General features: G+C 43.6%; 1 protein-coding gene across 1 annotated transcript in view; it reads left to right on the top strand.

Annotated features, from left to right (window-relative positions):
- The window catches only part of LOC124545250 (serine protease inhibitor 3-like), a 121,041-nt gene that overhangs the window by 3,385 nt on the left and 94,558 nt on the right, over positions 1–23,098 (top strand). Inside the window, exon 2 of the mRNA XM_047124123.1 lies at positions 8,889–8,990. Coding sequence (XP_046980079.1) covers positions 8,889–8,990 — 102 coding nt within the window. The remainder of the gene's footprint in view (positions 1–8,888; positions 8,991–23,098) is intronic.

The following is a 23,098-nucleotide window of genomic DNA, read 5'->3' as shown; positions in this document are numbered from 1 at the left end:
GGGCCACGGTCGGCGAGCAGCATCTGCAGGGACATGTTTACGATGACGACCGTGTTTACGAGTGTGGCTGTAGTGCACTGTTGTGGTTTGGCCTAGCTGTCGTAGTGTCCGCATGTAGCGCTTGCTGTTATTGTTATTCTGCATTCGTCTCCGCGCGCACACCAACTGTAGTACACCGTGTTACAGACGTCTGTGATAGTGTAGCGTTGTAGGAATTGTGACCATGGTGTATTCGAACTCTGAAAAGGCGGAGATGATACTCATCTATGGCGAGTGTCGACGAAATGCAGCTGAAGCCTGCAGGGTGCATGCAGAACGGTACCCGGACAGAGAGCATCCGACGTGCCGCACATTGCAAAACATCTACCGCCAACTGTATGCAACAAGTATGGTCGTAGCACGCAAACGGGTCCGTAACAGGCCCGTCACAGGAGAAGCGGGTGCAGTTGGTGTGTTAGCTGCTGTTGCCATGAACCCACACATGAGTACACGGGACATTTCGAGAGCCGGTGGACTGAGTCAAAGTAGTGTCATGCACATACTGCATCGTCACCGCTTTCACCCGTTTCATGTGTCGCTACATCAGCAATTACATGGTGATAACTTTAATCATCGAGTGCAATTCTGTCAATGGGATTAACAGAGAATGCGTTGCAGTTCTACCTGTTTACCGATGAAGCGGGTTTCACAAACCACGGGGCAGTGAATCTACGGTCGACGTATGTGGTATCAGCATGATGGTGCACCTGCACATTCCGCAATTAACACTAGGCTGACCCTTGACAGGATGTTCGACGGGCGTTTCATAGGACGTGGAGGACGCATAAATTAGCCAGCCCGTTCTCCTGATCTTACACCTCTGGACTTCTTTCTGTGGGGTACGGTAAAGGAGAATGTGTACCGTGATGTGCCTACAACCCCAGAGGATATGAAACAACGTATTGTGGCAGCCTGCGGCGACATTACACCAGATGTACTGCGGCGTGTACGACATTCATTACGCCAGAGATTGCAATTGTGTGCAGCAAATGATGGCCTCCACATTGAACATCTATTGGCCTGACATGTCGGGACACACTCTATTCCACTCCGTAATTGAAAACCACGGAAACCACGTGTGTACGTGTACCTCACCCCTCATGGTAATGTACATGTGCGTCAGTGAAAAAGACCAATAAAAAGGTGTTAGCATGTGGACGTAATGTGCTGTTCCAGTCTCTTCTGTACCTAAGGTCCATCCTTTGGATCCCTATGTAATTCGGTGCTCTCCGATACACACGATCGAACAGCGGATGAGTGGTACTCAAGCGTCAACGTTAGGTTACAATATCTCCGGATGTAATCAAATTTTACAATGCAACAAACGGCACTGATTACGTACTTGTTTATAGATTCAGATGTGCTAACAAAACTAACGGGGTTCCATTTAAAAAAACGTAGGTTTGTCTTAAAAAACAAACTTCCGTGCATTTTTTTTATGGTTTGTATTAACCTATTACACTAGCCCCTCTCCTCATGTTCGGTCTGTGGAATCGATTCGTCAGTATTTGATGTGGTTTACGAAATATATCCAGTGGTAATGTTAGGTGACTCACTCTGTATATATATATATATATATATATATATATATATATATATATATATATATATATATATATAGCTTGAAGGGGGAAACCAGATGGCGCTATGGTTGGCTCGCTAGATGGCGTTGCTATAGGTCAAACGGATATCAACTGCGTTTTTTTAAATGGGAACCCACATTTTTATTACATATTCGTGTAGTACGTAAAGAAATGTGAATGTTTTAGTAGGACCACTTTTTTCGCTTTGTGATAGATGGCACTGTATAGTCACAAACGTATAAGTTCGTGGTATCACGTAACATTCCGCCAGTGCGGACGGTATTTGCTTCGTGATACATTACCTGTGTTATGACGATGCCCAGGTAGGTCTTTTAGCTGCTCACGCGGCTAATCCGCACATCAGTAGCAGACAAATTGCGCGAGAGTCGGGAATCTCAAAAACGTTGGTGTTGAGAATGCTACATCAACATCGATTGTACCTGTACCATATTTCTATGCACCAGGAATTGCACGGCGACAGCTCTGAACGTCTTGTACAATTCTGCCACTGGGAACAAGAGAAATTACGGAACGATGACAGATTTTTTGCTGGCGTTCTACTTAGCGACGAAGCGTCATTCAGCAACAGCGGTAACGTAAACCGGCATAGTATGCACTATTGGGCAACGGAAAATCCACGATGGCTGCAACAAGTGGAACATCATCGACCTTGGCGGGTTAATGTATGGTGCGGCTTTGTGGGAGATAGGATAACTGGCCCCCATTTTATCGATGGCAATCTAAATGGTGCAATGTATGCCGATTTCCTACGTAATGTTCTACCGATGTTACTACAAAATGTTTCACTGCATGACTGAATGGCGATGTACTTCCAACATGATGGATGTCCTCGCGTGCGGATGAAGCAGTATTGAATAGCATATTTCATGACAGGTGGATTGGTCGTCGAAGCACGTTCACCGGATCTGTCGTCCCCGGATTTGTTTCTGTGGGGAAAGTTGAAGGATATTTGCTATCGTGATCCACCGACAACGCCTGATAACATGCGTCAGCGCATTGTCAATGCATGTGCGAACATTACGGAAGGCGAACTACTCGCTGTTGAGAGGAATGTCGTTACACGTATTGCCAAATGCATTGAGGTTGACGGACATCATTTTGAGCATTTATTGCATTAATGTGTTGTATTTACAGGTAATCACGCTGTAACAGCATGCGTTCTCAGAAATGATAAGTTCACAAAGGTACATGTATCGCATTGTAACAACCGAAATAAAATGTTCAAACGTAGCTACGTTCTGTATTTTAGTTTAAAAAACCTACCTGTTACCAACTGTTCGTCTAAAATTGTGAGCCATATGTTTGTGACTATTACAGCGCCATCTATCACAAAGCGAAAAAAGTGGTCCAACTAAAACATTCATATTTCTTTACGTGCTACACGAATATGTAATAAAAATGGGGGTTCCTATTTAAAAAAAACGCAGTTGATATCCGTTTGACCTATGGCAGCGCCACCTAGCGGGCCACCCATAGCGCCATCTGGTTTCCCCCTTCAAGCTAGACAAGTTTCGTTCTTTGTATGTGTATGTGTGTGTGTGTGTGTGTGTGGCGATTTTTCTGAATGGGAGCAGACTGTAAAACTCAATTGCTGAGAGAATACGGAGCAAAAAAGATCATAATACGAGGTGTGATCAAAAAGTAACGGAAAATATTTTGTTCCTTAAATTATCTTCATTTAATCATCAACACAAACTTTGTCCTTTACAGAGTAGTCCTCCTCAGATAAAATACACTTCTGCTAGTGGTTGGAAGCACTTACGCAATTCACTTTTCATTACGGTGTTCATCTCCTTCACCGGCAAAACGGCGTCCTTTTATGGTTCTCTTCAGGGCTGGGAATACATGGAAGTCACAGGGGACCATCTCTGCCGAATACGGTGGCTGATTCAACATAACGCCTTTGTTTTCTGCCAAATGGAAATGATCGTACGGCATTGTGGGCCGGGAGTCCACCATTCGGGGAAGTTCGACCGTCGGCAAACGCCTTTGTTTTCTGCCAAATGGAAATGATCGTACGGCATTGTGGGCCGGGAGTCCACCATTCGGGGAAGTTCGACCGTCGGCAAGTACTTATTACATTCGGCGCCACATTGTGCGAATAGCACGTCGTAGATGGGGATGAAATGATGATGAGGACAACACAACACACTGTCCCTGAGCGGAGAAAATCTCCTGCCCCAGCCGGGAATCGAGCCCGAGCCCCTTGTCGTGGCATTCCGCCGCGCTGGCCACTCACTACCGGGGGCAGACTGTTTTTTGCCAAAAAATCACGAACAAGCTTAGAGGTGTGAGCGGGAGCATCACCATGATGCAGTTTCCGCGTGTGGTTTCTTCACGCAAACGGCTGATAACTACTAGTAAGTATTCCTTATTGAGCGCACGACCACAAAGCAGGAAGTGACGACGTACTACCCCATTGTAACTGAGATGAGAACCACCTTCAGATGCACTCGAACTTGTCGAATTTTTTTTCGGTCTTGACTCTTCAGGCAGTTTTCATTGGGACGATTGGGTCTTCGTTTGGACGTCATACCCATATACCAATGCTTCGTGGTCTGTTACAACCTTCCTTAGATGTTCTGGATCGTTGTGGACTGCACACAGCAATTCCTGAGAGATGTTTACGTAACGTCGTTTTTGGTTGAAATTCGACAATTTCATAACAAACTTGCTGCTACACGTTTCATGCCCAAAACATCCGAAAAGAACGCTTTTCATGTGTCAGAGGATACGCCGACTTCATCAGCATCCTCTTTGATGGTGATTCGGTGATATTCCAGAACCAGTTTCTTTGCGTCTTCGACATTATCGTCAGTAAGTGATGTGCTAGGACGTCCAGGGCGGTCGTCCATTTCAACGTCTTCCCTACCCTCTTTGAAATGTTTATACCACTCGTAAACTCTCGCCTTACTTGTAGTAGATTCTCCAAAAGCCACAGTAAACATACTGAATGCGGTGTTGCACTTTATTTCATTTTGAAGTAAAATTTAATGCAAAATTCTTTTATCCATTCATCTTCGTAAGTAAAAATACGCCGAGCACTCGAAAACACGTATAACGTTCTCGATTTTCAGCAATAAACTAAGTGTTCAAAACAGCTGATAATGTGAACATCCATCAGAAACACGTGTACCAGCAGGATAAAGAATTTGAAAAACGCGCTATAAAGACCGCGAAATTAAAAAATTACCGTTACCTTTTTGGCCTGAATTGCGTTCCAAGTGAGGTACACCAACTTGAAAGTGGAGAAAAAAACTTTGACAGTGATTCCAATATCAGCACCACGCAGATGGATCCCTAGCATGGGATATGCAAGACAACAATGTGAAACATTCTCCACTACCACTGCCACTGACCGTATCTGTTACAACGCCTGGAGGCCTCAGTATCTACGCACTTGGGTCCGCGGCGACGGTTTTATCGCTAGCTCGTCGCACAGGCCACCAAGTTGCTGGGATTTCTCTCATCCATCCCGCTAAGAGATGAGACTACGTCCACCTTCACAAGACCCACCTATGGGTTGCTGAGAATCTCCATGGCACAGTGGGAGTGAACTATCAGCACCGCTTCAGCCTCAACGTGTGGGCGGGCGTTACTAGTGACCATCTCGTGGGACCAACCAGCCTTCCACAGTGGCTCACAGGTGAGGCATATCTGCACTTCCTGTGGGTGACTGTGTGTCTTCTGTTGGATGACGTGCCTTTGGCGGTACGAGGAGTAATGTGACTGTTACGCGATGGTGCTAGAACTCACTGCCATCTTGAGCTGAAACAATTTACCCAAGGAACATTTACACATGCCTTGTGTGTTCTCATGAGTGCTTTCAGTCACTTACAACTACACTGTCAAACATCTTTTGTCTCCAACTTCACGTTGGTGTAACTCTGTTGGAATGCATTTCCGGCCATTGCTGCACATGACCAATTTTCCTTCTTACCTTGTCAGTGATAGTTACCTGAAGTTCGTCTCAAATCTAACACGTAACTGACTTTGAATCTCCTGTCCTACCACACAGTCCACCCATCCGGGGTAACGTAACTCGTTGACCTGCTGCAGTTAACAGTAAACAAATGAAAGCACAAAGAAATGTACTCATTAGGTCAAACGTCTTCAATTAAAAAGTTGTAGGAGTGCAATGTTCACCAAGTAGAAGAAGCTAGAAGTGTTAACCTTCTAAGGAGAGTGTAATTTAAGAGAACAGTAACTACAATAATCATTCATTAACTTACGTTCTGCTAATTTACATTCTCCGTAGAGGAGTAGCATCTGTACCTTCTTCTCGTTGGCTTAAATTGTAGCCACGGGAACCTTCTACTGAGGACAGTGCATTTTCCTTCTTTTTTGCTGCCATCTCCAGCAAGTGGACGATTTATCTCTTCCCTTCTACCGGCACTGTGCGTTAATACAGGACGGTGTAGTGTTGCGTTTTTAATAACGTCTTGTTTACGTGAATTTTACGGTGTATTGTGCTTTCTAACAAGTCTTGAGGAGAGGAAGCGGTTTGCCTAATGGAAAAAATGGTGAGCTATTTTTAAAACACGAACTGCTGTTAACATCTTCGGAACGAACGAAGTTACAAGAAGGGTAGTCATCTTGGTTAATGTCCCCGTGATAGCTGACCAACAGTTCCTTTATAAATTTTTCGTTTTGCTGCTGAACAAAAATATTTAGGGTGGACAAGGAAAAGAGGACACCCTCTGTTACGCTAGAGTGATTCTTGAAATTTTCCCACCGTATTAAGTATTCCAAGAAGTTTCTGGATTGCAGCAGGATAACGTCGCCGTCTTGTCACGATATTTCGGCTGACAACCATGCAGCCATTTTCAGGAGTGTGTTTTGCACTGGAGATTGCTAGCTCACATCGCTAACTTTATAACAAAACTTGGGACTGAAACGCATGCGCAAAACGCAGCCGCTACGTGAGTGACTCCTGTCGAGTTCCGCGCCCTGTTCGAATATTCCTCCAGCTGTGGCGTGCTTGTTGTGTCCACTGGAGACAGCCTTGCAAAGGACCTCAAACACCTACAATCTGTGTTCAGAGATAATGGATATTTTCAACATCAGATCAGCACAGCTTTAAAGAAGAATAAACAAGACAACCCATAAGATCAAGAGGAAAATGAGCGATTCAAGTCCAGGGCGATCCTCACGCGTGTCAGCAATATTTCGTCGAAATTAGGCAGAACCTTAAAGATACATTATGTCAAACTAACCTTCCGTCCGCTATCAAAGACACACTCTTCTCTATTCTGCAAGGGATGAGATAGGTTTGCGGAAGGCTCCAATGCACAGAATATCTTGGCAGTATAAGCAAACTCTACATTGGTCAGACGAAGAGCACAGTACGTGAAAGACCGTCGAAGATGATCGCCACAATCGCCTTTCGCAAGCCAAGTCAGGCATAGGCGAGCGTTGTACTTCAACAGGACATTCCATGGATTACTCTACCGTGGAGATCTTGACCTCGACCAGATCCTTCTGGGATTCAATTATTGAGAAAACGGTGGAAGTAAGTCTTGCAGAAGGTCTTATTAATCGTGATGGTGGCTTTCAACTGCATAAGGAATGATATCCCGTGATTTATTTAATTTCTTGAGAAAGAAATTAAAATTGCTACACCAAGACGAAATGGACAAATATATTATACTAGAACTGACGTGTGATTACATTTTCACGCAATTTGGGTGCATAGATCTTGAGAAATCAGTACCCAGAACAACCACCTCTGGCCGTAACAGCCGGCCGGAGTGGCCGTGCGGTTCTAAGGCGCTACAGTCTGGAGCCGAGCGACCGCTACGGTCGCACGTTCGAACTCTGCCTCGGGCATGGATGTGTGTGATGTCCTTAGTTTAGTTAGGTTTAATTAGTTCTAAGTTCTAGGCGACTGATGACCTCAGAAGTGACGTTGCATAGTGCTCAGAGCCATTTGAACCATTTTGGCCGTAATAACGGCCTTGATACGCCTGGGCATTGAGTCAAACAGAGCTTCGATGGCGTGTACAGGTACAGCTGCCCATGTAGCTTCAACACGATACCACAGTTCATCAAGAGTAGTGACTGGCGTATTGTGACGAGCCAGTTGCTAGGCCACCATTGACCAGACGTTTTTAGTTGGTGAGAGATTTGGAGAATGTGCTGGCCAGGGCAGCAGTCGAACATTTTCTGTATCCAAAAAGGCCAGTACAAGCCCTGCATCATACGGTCGTGCATTATCCTGCTGAAATGTAGGGTTTCGCAGAGATCGAATGAAAGGTAGAGCCACGGGTCGTAACACTTCTGAAATGTAACGTCCACTGTACAAAGTGCCGTCAATGCGATAAAGAGGTGACGGAGAGGTATAACCAATGGCACCCCATACCATCACGCCGGGTGATACGCCAGTATGACGATTACGAATACACACTTCCAATGTTCGTTCACCGCGATGTCGCCAAACACGGATGCGACCATCATGATGCTGATAACAGAACCTGGATTCATCCGAAAAAATGACGCTTTGTCATTCGTGCACCCAGGTTCGTCGTTGAGTACACCATCTCAGGCGCTCCTGTTATGCAGCGTCAAGGGTAACCGCATCCATGGTCTCCGAGCTGATAGTCCATGCTGCTACAAACGTCGTCGAACTGTTCGTGCAGATGGTTGTTGTCTTGCAAACGTCCCCATCTGTTGACACAGCGATCGAGACGTGGCTGCACGATCCGTTACAGCCATGCGGATAAGATGCCTGTCATCTGGACTGCTAGTGATAGGAGGCCGTTGAGATCCAGCACGGCGTTCCGTATTACCTTCCTGAACCCACCGATTCCATATTCTGCTAACCGTCATTAGATCTGTACCAACGCGAGCAGCAATGTCGCGATACGATAAACCGCAATCCCGGTAGGCTACAATCCGACCTTTATCAAAGTCGGAAACGTGATGGTACGCATTTCTCTTCCTTACACGACGCATCACAACGTTTCACCAGGCAACGCCGGTCAACTTCTGTTTGTGTATGAGAAATCGGTTGGAAACTTTCCTCATGTCAGTACGTTGTAGGTGTCGCCACCGGCGCCAGCCTTGTGTGAATGCTCTGAAAAGCTAATCATTTGCATATCACAGCATCTTCTTCGTGTCGGTTAAATTTAGCATCTGTAGCACGTCATCTTCGTGGTGCAGCAATTTTAATGGCCTATGCATGAGCTGCAGTATGTGAGGTGACGAGTGTCGTACAGCGTGATGACGCAGTCTGTCGTGTTGCAGCCTGCACCCCGGGCACCCGGAAATACGACGGCTGCAACTGGTGCAGGTGTTCCAGCGGCGGAGCCTGGACGTGCACGCTCCGCTACTGTCCTCCATCCAGGGGTGAGTACCCAGCACGCCGTTGGTGGACGTTCCACACACACATCGCCACCGAGCGCTTCATGTCTGCTTCACGACTGTACAAACGTCTTCACCCTATTCTCAGTATTACAACCAATGATTGTTGCTCTTGATGTTGAATTTACTACGTGTCATGAGCAGGGAAGCAACTTTTACGTGTACAAAGTGTTTCAGTATTATTAGTGCAAACGATAGGGGCGAGCACAGGACGATGAATCCATAAAATAATCCTAGTAAACAAAGGTCCGGAAACCAACGGGTTTTTCACGACACGACGCGTGCAGAAGTGCAGGTGTGCCAATGTTACAATACTGTTAGCGTCTAAGGTTATGTTTATTTCGAAACAGCACATGCGAGGCTCAAATTACTTGTTTATAAACTCCTATCGTTGGGTTTTATCATCATTCCCGCTACCTAAGTATTGGTAAGTATTCGAGAACCAGTGTATGGCCTCCCAGGTCCCATCACTTGAGGCAGTTGGATTTTTTTTCTGTGGCGATTTTGAACGCTTTGACCAATTATAGCTCTGGGAACACATTGTGGATGGCTGTCAGCGTACTCAGAACAACGCCTGCGATTTTGAAAGGTGCAGAAGCATCGATGAGAAGATGTGCTGAAGCCTGCAAGTGGAACGGTTGCAATAATGTGTTTGTCCTCAACTGCATACCTGCAGTTGTGATTCTCAGGGACTGTGTTATGAGGTTTTAGTTGTAATCAGTGTTTACTGGGATTATTAACTTGTTTCATTGTCCTCTGAGCGGAGCAGTTTGATTGCCAGAACCACCAGGGATTTTTCCGTGGTGAGAACACTCGAACAAGGTGCACTCAGCCTCATGATGACAATTGATGAACTACTTGATTGAGAAGTATTTTGGCTCCAAGGTCAGGAAGGCCGACAACGACTGTGCGAGTGGTGTGCTGATCCCATGCATCTTCGTACCACGTCCAGATTACGCCGTTGCCACTGGGTGACATGGTGGTTGGTCAGTTCCGATTGGGTCGGCTGGGCCATAACACAGAGCTTTGGTTTACTTTACATTATCCTCTGCTCAGCCTTTTCGATTGTACTTGTCCTAGTTGAACACGATTTTATTATTATTATTCAGGTCACACTTACGTTGCGGTAAAGGTTGGACGGCTTCATTTACATCTCCACGTATATCTCCATTGCTCCACTCTACAATAGCATGTGGAAAAAATTAATCTGTAATTTTTTCCATGGAGATTCAAATATCTCTGATATTATTGCAATATTTTTGCCACCCTATGTATTTATTTTATTTATCCTGACAAGATTAGGGCTACCAGGGCCTCTCTTATGTCTAGCCAGGCATTCTGCATGTTTTATATTACATTCATATAACGATACAGATTTTATGGAAAGACTTACAATGAATATGCTGTACAGTACTTAGAAGTAACAGTAATATATGTATGATATACAGAACACATAAGAAAATTGAAAGAAATGAAAATGGTTACGTTTCATCATAAAGTATGGTATGACAAGAGATTTGGATGGTAATAATTAAAAAACTGTTAAAATTTCATTTCGACCACTTCTTTTTTCAAACTTCATCAATAACTTTCTCTCCAAACGCAAAAATTTATTGGTGCCTTCCACATAGGTAGTAGTAGCTTTACTGAAAAGAAGCAGAATTTATATTAGTTCATGAAAAGTAGGATAAGAAAGGCAGATAACAATCAGGAAACAAGCAGCAATGAACGTGAGGGAAAGAGTGCTCAAGTGTAGATGCACACTGAAATGGAAGCAGTTTACTTAGCATATCACAGTTTGGATTCCAAAAGGACTACTCGACTGAGAATGCCATTTATGCATTCACTCATCAAACAGTACAAGCCTTAAATACTAATGTATCGCCTCTTGGTATTTTTTATGATTTCTCCAAAGCCTTCATCTGTGTATATCAGGATACTCTCACAGAAAAACTCAAGTTTTGTGTAACTGATGGCTTTACACACAACTGGTTTGAATCCTAATTGACATTTCCACTCAATAATATGGTACGGAATAACTTTATGGGGTAACTCATCACTGAGAAAGGAAGTATTGATTGCACAAAAGCAAGCGATAAGAATAATATGTGGTGCTCTCCCGCGGACGTCATGTAGGTACCTCTTCAAAGAACTAGGCATTTCAACTGCGCCGTCACAACACATATTTTGGCAAATGAAGTCCGTCATATACAACTCTTCACAATTTGAGAAGCACAGTGACATACATACCTACAATACTAGAGGGAAAAATAACATTTATTACCCACTGTTAAAGATGTCAGTGGCTCAGAGAGGAGTTCAATATGCAGCAATAAAATTTTTTGACCATTTGCCCAATAACACAAAATGTCTGACAGGTAGAGAAGCAAAATTTAATTTAATTGATTTCGCTTGGTAAGCTTCTTCTATTCCATTGACGAAATTCTACTTAAAAACTGGCAGCCGGAAAAAACCTTGCTTTCGTTAATGTTAACGCTAGTCATGTATAAATAACCTTTAAACTGACTCGTTCCACATCATTTCGTTCAAATGCTCCCTGCAACTTGTAACTAACTACGAGAAAGAGGACCATCATACAGAAACTAATGCTAAAGGCCCTTGAATTGTGCGCAGAGTGCAGGACACCTCGTTCCGGAGACAACCAGAAGCAACAGAGAACGAATTTGAATTAGTCTCTCGTCTCAGCAACAGACAAAAGAGAGCATGCCTTGTAAGCACAGCTACGGTCGTTTTTGTGACTTCGATTCGATTTCACGCGTCCAAACTGAAGTATGTCGCAACTGGAACAACAGACAAACATCACGTTTTGACAGACATGAGGAGTAACCGCTACCGAAAAGTTTTAAGATGGGTAGGACATCAAAAATGTAACAATCATTCAACTTTTCAAAAAGTTTGTAGCGCGTGTCTTCCTGAACAGTTTGATGTATAAAACACATATCTTTGAGAGATCATGAGGCACGTTATTTGGTATTAAGTGTGCCACACTCCTTTGCATAGCATTCTTCTGTCTTCCGTAAGTGAAGAATATCACCACAGGAATTCCTTACCAACTGTTGTAATAGACGCCATCAAACCTATATACAGGCACCTTGGAAATGAAAACTTGTTGAAGAAATGTCTTCATGGCGGTACCCAAAACCCAATTGGAAGTTTTAACCCATGTGTATGGGAAATAGTCCCAAAAACCATTTATGTGGAAAAAAATGCACTTGTCACTGGCGTTTATTATGCAGTTTCATGTTTTAATGATGGTGAGCAAAGCAGGGAATATGTTTGAGAGAAAATGGAATTAAGCCCGGAATGAACTGCATCAAAGCTTTGTATGCGATGGACAGAGAACGTGTAGTGAAAGCAGATGAATCATTTTTGGAGGTGATAAAAGCAAGAAGAATGGATCATAGGAAAGTGAAAAGAAAAAAAAACTGATTTAGAAAATTGAAAAGAACCTGCCTATGGTGCTGGACAGTTCAGAATGCCAAATACAAGCAGAAACTTTAACGGCCATTTTCCGCAAAACGCAAATTTCTGTACTTAGGTACATGTAACATCCAGAATAAATATCGTATTACTTTCAAACTTGGTATGCTTATTAAACACAAACTCCTTAATGCAAAACTTAAGAATTTTCCAAATCTATCAAAAACTGTGGTAAAAATTGAGATAATTAACCATAAAATTTGAGTTTTTTCAAAACAAGAAGTTTAGAATGTAACAGCTTATTCATTTTTTCATAAATTAAATAAATTGTAGAGTTTCATACGCCTGTAAGTATGGTTTGTTTGCTGTGCAAAATACATCGAAGAATCTCTCTCTCTTCTGAAGAGAAGTGTACGCATAGCACGAAATGCAGCCAATAGTAAGTGAAAAAATGATGATAGTTCCTGTGTAAAAAAAAATTATTCTGTAATGTTTTTGAACTTACACTACAATGAGTGTGAATCCTGAATACTTCCTGGTCATGCTGACAAAGTTTTATGAATTATTTGTAAAAGTGTAGACAGTGGAAATTAAAATGTCCTGTGGTACCTCTCCTGCTCCAAGTCGGCCAGTTTGACTTCGTACCCCCCTTAATTGGTGCGGCAAGTTGATGGTGACGAAGCATTGAGTCGCAGTGCTGTGTTTAGGTAACAGCGACCTTTTTAGCAAGCAAGAGACAGTTCGGAGGAAGATGTGCTTACACGTCGCCCACAAACGGTTCGAACTGAACGCAAGATCGAGGAGGTTGCGATGATGGTGCGTTTCAACCACTCCCAAAAGGTAGACGATCTCGCAGCAACAGTCAGCCGTGACAGGTGTTACATAATTCTGGCTAATGACCTGAGCGCGCCATATGCTACCCGCTATGGTGTACGCCGCGTTGCCCGGCAACCTGTATGACATGCGGGTTCTTGCGGGTGCCTACTCTGTAGGCGCCAGTAGAAGTGGTATTCGAAAAAGAAAACAAGACTATTACAAAAGGCTACATTGCTAATGGCGCTTTTCGCACGGTTGCGACGTCTTCAAAGTATCTGCAAGTAACAAAAATGTTGTTGTTACATGAAAGTACGTGAACCTATCTAGCACCGACAATCATCAAGATCGAGCGAACAGAGAAATTATTGTACTTGCCTTGAAACAGTGAAAAGCACATTAACAAGATAAGAGAAGTCTTAATAACGTGAGGTAAAAACGAAATACGCAGTCGTCAAGTCTGGACCAGGTAGATGGCCTAGAACGGCAAGATGAGTAAAGTATACTAAAACGTTAAAATTTATTATCGATCTCGGAATCAGTATAAAAACCGCGCGAGAGAAGGAATAATAATAAAACGAAAATAAACACTCACCAAACTGAAGTGGAAAGCGGAACGAAGACAGAAAGGCGATCAGAATCATATCACGACATGTGAATAAGCAGTACAGCAGGTCCACGTAAACACCAGAGTGAGTGGATCCATAGGTAAATTCAGAGGAACTTGTGAATTCTAAGAAAACGCCAAATGGCGGCGCCGTGAGCAGAGGAGAAGTGTATAGGCATACGAATAGAACAGGAAACGGATAAAAGAAATACAAGTAAAATAATAAAGAATACGCAATTGGAATTTTGCATAGTCAGTCGTAAAGGTAAAGGTAAAATCAAAACTCTACATTACTTAAAAAGATGGAATACACCAAGAAAGGGTAAATGAGTATATACACTAAGGGCCATTAAAATTGCTACACCATGAAGATGACGTGCTACAGACGGAAACTTAACCGACACGAAGAAGACACTGTGATATGCAAATGATTAGCTTTTCAGAGCATTCACACAAGGGTGGCGCCGGTGGCGACACCTACAACGAGCTGACATGAGGAAAGTTTCCAACCGATTTCTCATACACAAACAGCAGTTGACCGGCGTTGCCTGGTGAAACGTTGTGGTGGTGCCTCGTGTAAGGAGGAGAAATGCGTACCATCACGTTTCCGACTTTGATAAAGGTCGGACTGTAGCCTATCGCGATTGCGGTTTATCGTATCGCGACATCGCTGTTCGTATTGTCGAGATCCAATGATTGTTAGCAGAATATGGAATCGGTGGGTTCTGGTGGGTAATACGGAACGCCGTGCTGGATCCCAACGGCCTCGTATCACTAGCAGTCGAGATGACAGGCATCTTATCCGCATGGCTGTAACGGATCGTGCAGCCACGTCTCGATCCCTGAGTCAACAGATGGGGACGTTTGCAAGACAACAACCATCTGCACGAACAGTTCGACGACGCTTGCAGCAGCATGGACTATCAGCTCGGAGACCATGGCTGCGGTTACCCTTGACGTTGCATCACAGACAGGAGCGCCTGCGATGGCGTACTCAACGACGAACCTGGGTGCACGAATGGCAAAACGTCATTTTTTCGGATGAATCCTGGTTCTTTTTACAGCATCATGATGGCCGCATCCGTGTTTAGCGATAGCGCCGTGAACGCACATTGGTAGTGTGTATTCGTCATTTCCATACTGGCGTATCAGCTGGCGTATGGTATTGGGTGCCATTGGTTACACGTCTCGATCACCTCTTGTTCGCATTAACAGCACTTTGAACAGGGGACGTTACATTTCAGATGTGTTACGACCCGAGGCTCTACCCTTCTTTCTATCCCTACGGAACTCAACATTTCAGCAAGATAATGCATGACCGCATGTTACAGGTCCTGTACAGGCCTTTCCGGTTACAGAAAATGTGCGACTGCTGCCCTGGCCAGCACATTCTCCAGATCTCTCACCAATTGAAAACGTCTGGTCAATGGTGGCCGAGCAACTGGCTCGCCACAATACGCCAGTCACTACTCTTGGTGAACTGTGGTATGGTGTTGAAGATGCATGGGCAGCTGTACCTGTACACGCCATCCAAGCTCTGTTTGACTCAATGCCCAGGCGTATCAAGGCCGTTATTACGGCAAGACGTGGTTTTTCTGGGTACTGATTTCGCAGGATCTATGCACCCAAATTGCGTGAAAATGTGATCACATGTAAGTTCTAGTATAATATATTTGTCCAATGAATACCCTTTTGTCATCTGCATTTCTTCTTGGTGTAGCAATTTTAATGGCCAGTTGTGTAATAAGAATGTTATGAAGTAAGCAGAGATAAATGCTCCGAGGCTGGAGCTAACGGTAGCATAAGAAAAGTTTTGAGTAACAAAGTAAAAATTTTAATGCCGAAAAGAAAGAATACAGGGAGAAAAAATTGATTTGGTGGTGGTGGTGGGTGGGGGATAGAAGTAAGAAATGGAAGGAAAAAAGAAATTGGGAATCAGCCGAGTCATATCATTAGACTGATATGTGTCACAGTAAATGTTTGCTGGAGCGAATGTCACGCGTGTCTTATTTTAAAGTTCTACATCGAAGTGGTGCAGTATTGGGCTCTCGCCTTCAGTTACGCGTTGTAACTGTTGATATCTGTGGGTGAGATGCGCACTGTACTAGACAAGAGCCTTATGATTCAACAATCTTTTATGTCAATATGTGATTTTACGAGTCTATTTTCCCTCTGAAGAAGTCACGTTTATTTTTACCGAAAATAAACTAAAGGGTTGATAAACCTTTAATTCTCCAGCTGGTTGGCTGTTATTTTTCGATCCCATCGAGTTTCTAGGTGCAACGTAGTCGAAACAGCTACGTTTAAAATTTTAGGAAGGACATAACATTTATTCGGACTTTCGATGAGTTACTCACAGCAAAACTTTCCCTACTCAAATTCTGCCTACCATAGTTCAAGAGTGAAGCTTCATTTTCTACATTTTTCCCTGCCAAAGTTCACCATGAAGAAGAGGGAGAGCGATCCTACCAGGGCCTCAAGGAGACGGAAAGGAGATACCTGGGTAAATGAAATGCAGACGTTATGGTTGACTACTGTTTCATGCTGAGGGTGGACGCCGCTGATGAAGGAAGATAATCAGCGAAGAGACGATTCGCCCCACGTTAGACAGAACTCAACGCAATGAACTCAGCGAAGGGACATTAAATTGTCTTATATGTCTTATGTTTCTCTAGTAATTGTTAGCATTTTTAAGTGAACATGGACCTTTGTCTGTTTTAATGCAGTGCGTGGTGATCCTACAGAAGGTTACGAAATAGATAATTTATTGTTAATGCAATTAAAAATTCTGCGTAGAAAGAAAAATATTATTTCAGCTGAAACGTCAGATCTCATCTTTACAAAAATGTGACGTGATATAGAAAAATCATAATAAGACTTGAAATCTGAGTGAATAATAATTTAAATATCACTTTAGAGTAACAAAATATCGTTCAAAAAGTTTTAAAATGTAGAATAGCGGAATGGATTTAATTTTTTGTTTCATTTGCATATCTCCTGGCAGGTTCAGTCATTTCAGTTCCCCTTACGTCGAGTGGCACATTATGGTGAACAGCGATACGAAACACTTGTAAAAATTGAAAAAGTACATAATTAAAGATTGCTTTAGTGCTATGCTGCCTAAAACTGACACCTTTATGTTCCAGGTGGCGGTGGTGGTACTATATTTGTGTGACCTCTATGTGATGCCCAGGTCAGCTGCCCATGGAGCCTTACTGAGCAGTGATCTACTCCTTCAGTAGTGTTAGAATTTTAATGAATGCCTACCAAATGGCTACAAATAAAGTTTGATATAGGTCAGTTTCACTCAATCTTATTTGAAAAACACTTTAATAAAATTTAGTGAGTAGCTAAAACGTAGTATTCTTTCTTCCCAATCCTGATTCTCGAAGCTCTCAGCAAATTGATTTGAAGTACGCGGCATAGGGATGACAGTAGCAGTGTCGTAAAAGTGGGAAAACAGTGATAATGTACAATAAAAGTGACTAATTGTCTTTGGAAATAGCACTGTATTCAAGTACTGACCGATAAATAATACATATTCATCATTTTGGTTTGTTGCTCTAGCATTAGCCATTTTTTCAACCAGTTATTGGACTTCAGGTCCGAGTATTATGCAAACAACTGTTTTTTATATAAGCCCAAACATGTTTCAGTACCTACTTACTGCTTTTAGCGCCTCCTTTTATTCCATTTCGTAACACGTATAAACGTTTAAGGTAATAATTACTGTAATGTAATAAGGATGGGCTCAATGTGTCAGTGGCAAAGTGCCAGACTGCAAATCTAAAGGTGTCCATTCGATCCCCGATCAGTCGTAAGATTTTTTACAGTCACATCATTCAGCTCTGGCAATATCTGTTGATCTGAAAGAATCTGGGTTGCACAGTTGTTCAGAATCCACATTAAACTGTAGGTCGTCATATAGCTGGCTAGATAAGTCGTGTGTTGAAAGGCCGGAAGAAGACGATAGCATACCACCTCCAACATTACGCTGCCTGTGAGAGTACTGTGACCTACAAAACACTCACCGAATTCATAACTGCTTTACTTCAATGAAATTACGTCTAAAAACTGTTTGCGTCTGCTGTTATTATTACCTTAATTTTTCTGCGTTGTTCAGTTCTGTAGGACTCTCTTTATATTACTGTGCCTTGTTAGCTTGTCATCTGAGTTTACATGATAATATTGTGAGTTTGGTTGGCGAACTGACAAATCACTTTACCTAAAAATTTCTTTTTTGTTGCACGAGATCACCTTTACGAATATATTCTACTCTTTCTTATACACTGATGATTTCTACACTGCAGGAAAAAGCTCGCAACACTAAAACGTAATTAATGTAGAGCAATGTAATTTCAGGATTACATTCGTCTAGGTAACATTGCAAGATGACTGGTTAATGCTCGGGCGAGATAAGCCATTACAATTGTGATATGCTAATACACGAAAATCCGGTGGCCGGCCGCTGTGGCCGAGTAGTTCTAGGCGCTTCAGTCCCGAACCGCCCTGCTGCTACGGTCGCGGGTTCGATTCCTGCCTCGGGCATGGATGTGCGTGATGTCCTTATGTCAGTTACGTTTAAGTAGTTCTAAGTCTAGCGGACTGGTGACCTCAGATGTTAAGTCCCGTAGTGCTTAGAGCCATTTGAACCATTTTCGAATGACCGGTCTAATCGCCAGAATATTGAATGCAGGCATACAACCGTGCACGCATTGTGCTGTACAGGTGTCGGATGTCAGTTTGCAGGATGGTGCTCCATGCCTGTTGCACTTGATCGGTCAGTACAGGGACGGTTAATGCTGTTTGTGGATGACGCTGGAGTTGTCCGATGATGTGACATACGTGAGCGATTGGAGACAAATCTGGTGGTAGATCAGGCCAAGGCAACATGCAGACTCCCTGTGCAGCAAGTTGGGCTACAGCAGCGGTACGTGGACGAATGTTATCTTGTTGGAAATCATGTCGTGGAATTTTGTTCATGAATGGAAGCACGACAGAAAAAATCACCAGAATGACGTACAAATTTGTAGTCAGAACGCGTGGGATAACCACGATACTACTACTGCTGTCGTAAGAAATCACACGCCAGATCATAACTCGAGGTATAGGTCCAGTGTGTCTAACACGCAGACATTTTAGTTGGAGGCCCTCAACTGGCCTCCTACTAACCAACACACGGCCATCACTGGCACCGAGGCGGAACCAGCTTCCATCAGAAAACGCAACAGACCTCCAACATACCCTATGATAAGATCTCACTTAAGATCACTGAAGTCGCAAGTGGCGGTGGTCGGCGTCGGTGTAAGGCACCCTACAGAGCATGTGGCTCAGAGCTGTCCTTGAAGTCCATTTTTAACAGTTCGTTGTGCCACTGTGGTGCCAACTGCTGTTCAGAATGCTGCTGCTGATGATCTACGATGCGCCAAACACAATTGTTTTCTCTCTCCGTAGTGCCAGGGGGCCATCCGGAGACTGGTGTTGTGACCATACATTTTCATGACTTCGGCGTCCAGCAGTCCTGTACAGTGGTGACATTCTGGAAAAGTTTTTTTTTTTTTTTTTTGCAATATCGCAGAAGGAACGTCCAGCTTCTCGTAGCCTTATTACACCACTTGGTTCAAATTCATTGAAATGTTAATAATGGCGTCTTTGTCGCTCTGAAGACATTCTTGAATATCATCAACTGACCACGTCCAATCTGAAAGGCAACCAACACTCACGACCGTTACAGCGTGTATTTAAAGGAAACCTGATTTGCACCCTCATAGTGTCACTACTAGTGCCAGTCTTATGCGACTGGTGCGATATATGGATATACATCCAACTTTTACGTCGCACAGCTCCTTCTTCGTGCTGCAGTTCTTTTCCGTCAGAAGTCAGCATTCTCATCCGTCATGAGGATGCTAAGACAAGCACATTATATCTTTTTGCAGAACTCACATTGAATTTACACATTTTCTGTTCACAAAACACAGTGTTTATGTTCTTGCTATGTCCAGTCCCTGTTGATGTTCAATTGTTTTTCTATCATTGGCGGCGTCCAGTTTCTATGCCTTCCTTGTCCTATTCTCAAGGATTCTTTGACTCAATCCACATTCCTGACGGCTTCTCCTTCTTAATGGGATACACAGAACACGATGAGTGAATGAACCTATGGGAGCTGCGTTGTTTACCTAATGTCATCTGCATCGTCCCCACGGGATACCTACGTAGGTGGCTGCGTAATATTCATAGCCTCTGATCTGTCTGACTGTGTTTGAGGTATTTTGATCAGATTTGTACGAGTCGTGTGCCGTCTTTCTTTGAGAGAATGCCGTTTAACATTTTTCGAGTTTTCTGGCAGGTTCTCTCGCCAATTGAGAAAGTCAAGCTACAATTCTTGTATACCCGATGACCTCAAGTAGTCTAACATGATAAGGTCCATATTACATTTCACAGTGTTCAGGTATGGTTATAGAAACTGTTTTGCACACTGTCTCTCTTTAATTGGTGCTAGCATATTGCCACTACGGACGTCACCCACTCCAAATTTTCACAGCGTGAACTACAATATACATACTCGATTATCGAATACAGAACCAAAGGCAATGGTAACACCTTGTAGGACGTTCTTTTACCTTAACCTTAACTTATTTATCATACGTAAGACGTGTTGTCAACGACAGCATCTTGGTACCTCTGTAAGAAATCCATATTTCGAATGCCAACACGTTTTGCTATCATGTATTGAGATTCAGGAACAATGAAATATTATAATAGGGCAACGGCTTCCGTTGGGGAGCTACACTACTGGCCATTATAATTGCTACACCACGAGGATGACGCGCTACAGACGCGAAATTTAACCGACAGGAAGAAGATGCTGTGATACGCAAATGATTAGCTTTTCAGAGCATTCACGCAAGGTTGGCGCCGGTGACGACGCCTACAACGTGCTGACATGAAAAAAGTTTCCAACCGATTTCTCATACACAAACAGCAGTTGACCGGCGTTGCCTGGTGAAACGTTGTTGTGATGCCTCGTGTAAGGAGGAGAAATGCGTACCATTACGTTTCCGACTTTGATAAAGGTCGGATTGTAGCCTATCGCGATTGCGGTTTATCGTATCGCGACATTGCTGCTCGCGTTGACTGTTAGCAGAACATGGAATCGGTGCGTTCAGGAGGGTAATACGGAACACCGTGCTGCATCCCAACGGCCTCGTATCACTAGCAGTCGAGATGACAGGCATCTTATCCGCATGGCTCGAACGGATCGTGCAGCCACGTCTCGATCCCTGAGTCAACAGATGGGGACGTTTGCAAGACAACAACCATCTGCACGAACAGTTCGACGACGTTTGCAGCAGCATGGACTATCAGCTCGGAGACCATGGATGCGGTTACCCTTGACGCTGCATAACAGGAGCGCCTGAGATGGTGTACTCAACGACTAACCTGGGTGCACGAGTGGCAAAACGTCATTTTTTCGGATGAATCCAGATTCTGTTTACAGCATAATGATGTTCGCATCCGTATTTGACGACATCGCGGTGAACGCACGTTGGAATGTGTATTCGTCATTGCCATTCTGGTGTATCACCCGGCGTGATGGCAGGGGGCGCCATTGGTTACACGTCTCGGTCGCCTCTTGTTCGCATTGACAGCACTTTGAACAGTGGACGTTACATTTCAGATGTGTTACGACCCGTGGCTCTACCCTTCATTCGATCCCTGCGGAACCCTACATTTCAGCACGATAATGCACGACCGCATGTTGCAGGTCCTGTACGGGCCTTTTTGGTTACAGAAAATGTTAGACTGGTGCTCTGGCCAGCACATTCTCCAGATCTCTCTCCAATTGAAAACGTCTGGTAAATGGTGGTCGAGTAACTGACTCGTCACAATACGCCGGTCACTACTCTTGATGAAATGGGTTGTCGTGTTGAAGCTGCATATGCAGCTGTACCTGTACACGCCAATGCCCAGGCGTATCAAGGCCGTTATTAGGGCCACAAATGGTTATTTTGGGTACTGATTTCTCAGGATCCGTTGTTGTTGTCGTGGCCTTCAGTCCTGAGACTGGTTTGATGCAGCTCTCCATGCTACTCTATCCTGTGCAAGCTTCTTCATCTCCCAGTACTTACTGCAACCTACATCCTTCTGAATCTGCTTAGTGTATTCATCTCTTGGTCTCCCTCTACGATTTTTACCCTCCACGCTGCCCTCCAATACCAAACTGATGATCCCTTGATGCCTCAGAACGCGTCCTACCAACCGATCCCTTCTTCTAGTCAAGTTGTGCCACAAACTTCTCCCCAATCCTATTCAATACCTCCTCATTAGTCATGTGATCTACCCATCTAATCTTCAGCATTCTTCTGTAGCACCACATTTCGAAAGTTTCTATTGTTTTCTTGTATAAACTATATATCGTCCATGTTTCACTTCCATACAAATACTGTCAGAAACGACTTCCTGACACTTAAATCTATACTCGATGTTAACAACTTTCTCTTCTTCACAAACGCTTTCGTTGCCATTGCCAGTCTACATTTTATATCCTCTCTACTTCCACCATCATCAGTTATTTTGCTCCCCAAATAGCAAAACTCCTTTACTACTTTAAGTGTCTCATTTCCTAATCTAATTCCCTTAGCATCACCCGACTTAATTCGACTACATTCCATTGTCCTCTTTTTGCTTTTGTTGATGTTCATCTTATATCCTCCTTTCAAGACACTATCCACTCCGTTCAACTGCTCTTCCAGGTCCTTTGCTGTCTCTGACAGAATTACAATGTCATCGGCGAATCTCAAATTTTTTATTTCTTCTCCATGGATTTTAATACCTACTCCGAACTTTTCTTTTGTTTCCTTCACTGCTTGCTCAATATACAGATTGAATAACATAGGGGAGAGGCTACAACCCTGTCTCAGTACCTTCCCAGCCACTGCTTCTCTTTCGTGTGCCTCGACTCTCATAACTGCCATCTGGTTTCTGTACAAATTATAAATAGCCTTTCGCTCCCTGTATTTTACCCCTGCCACCTTCAAAATTTGAAAGAGAGTATTCCAGTCAACATTGTCAAAAGCTTTCTCTAAGTCTACAAATGCTAGAAACGTAGGTTTGCGCCGGCCGAAGTGACCGTGCGGTTAAAGGCGCTACAGTCTGGAACCGCAAGACCGCTACGGTCGCAGGTTCGAATCCTGCCTCGGGCATGGATGTTTGTGATGTCCTTAGGTTAGTT

This window comes from Schistocerca americana, chromosome 8 (assembly GCF_021461395.2).
Source record: "Schistocerca americana isolate TAMUIC-IGC-003095 chromosome 8, iqSchAmer2.1, whole genome shotgun sequence".
NCBI lineage: Eukaryota > Metazoa > Arthropoda > Insecta > Orthoptera > Acrididae > Schistocerca > Schistocerca americana.
The sequence above is the reverse complement of the archived record's forward strand: the minus strand, read 5'-3'. Positions and strand labels throughout refer to the sequence as shown.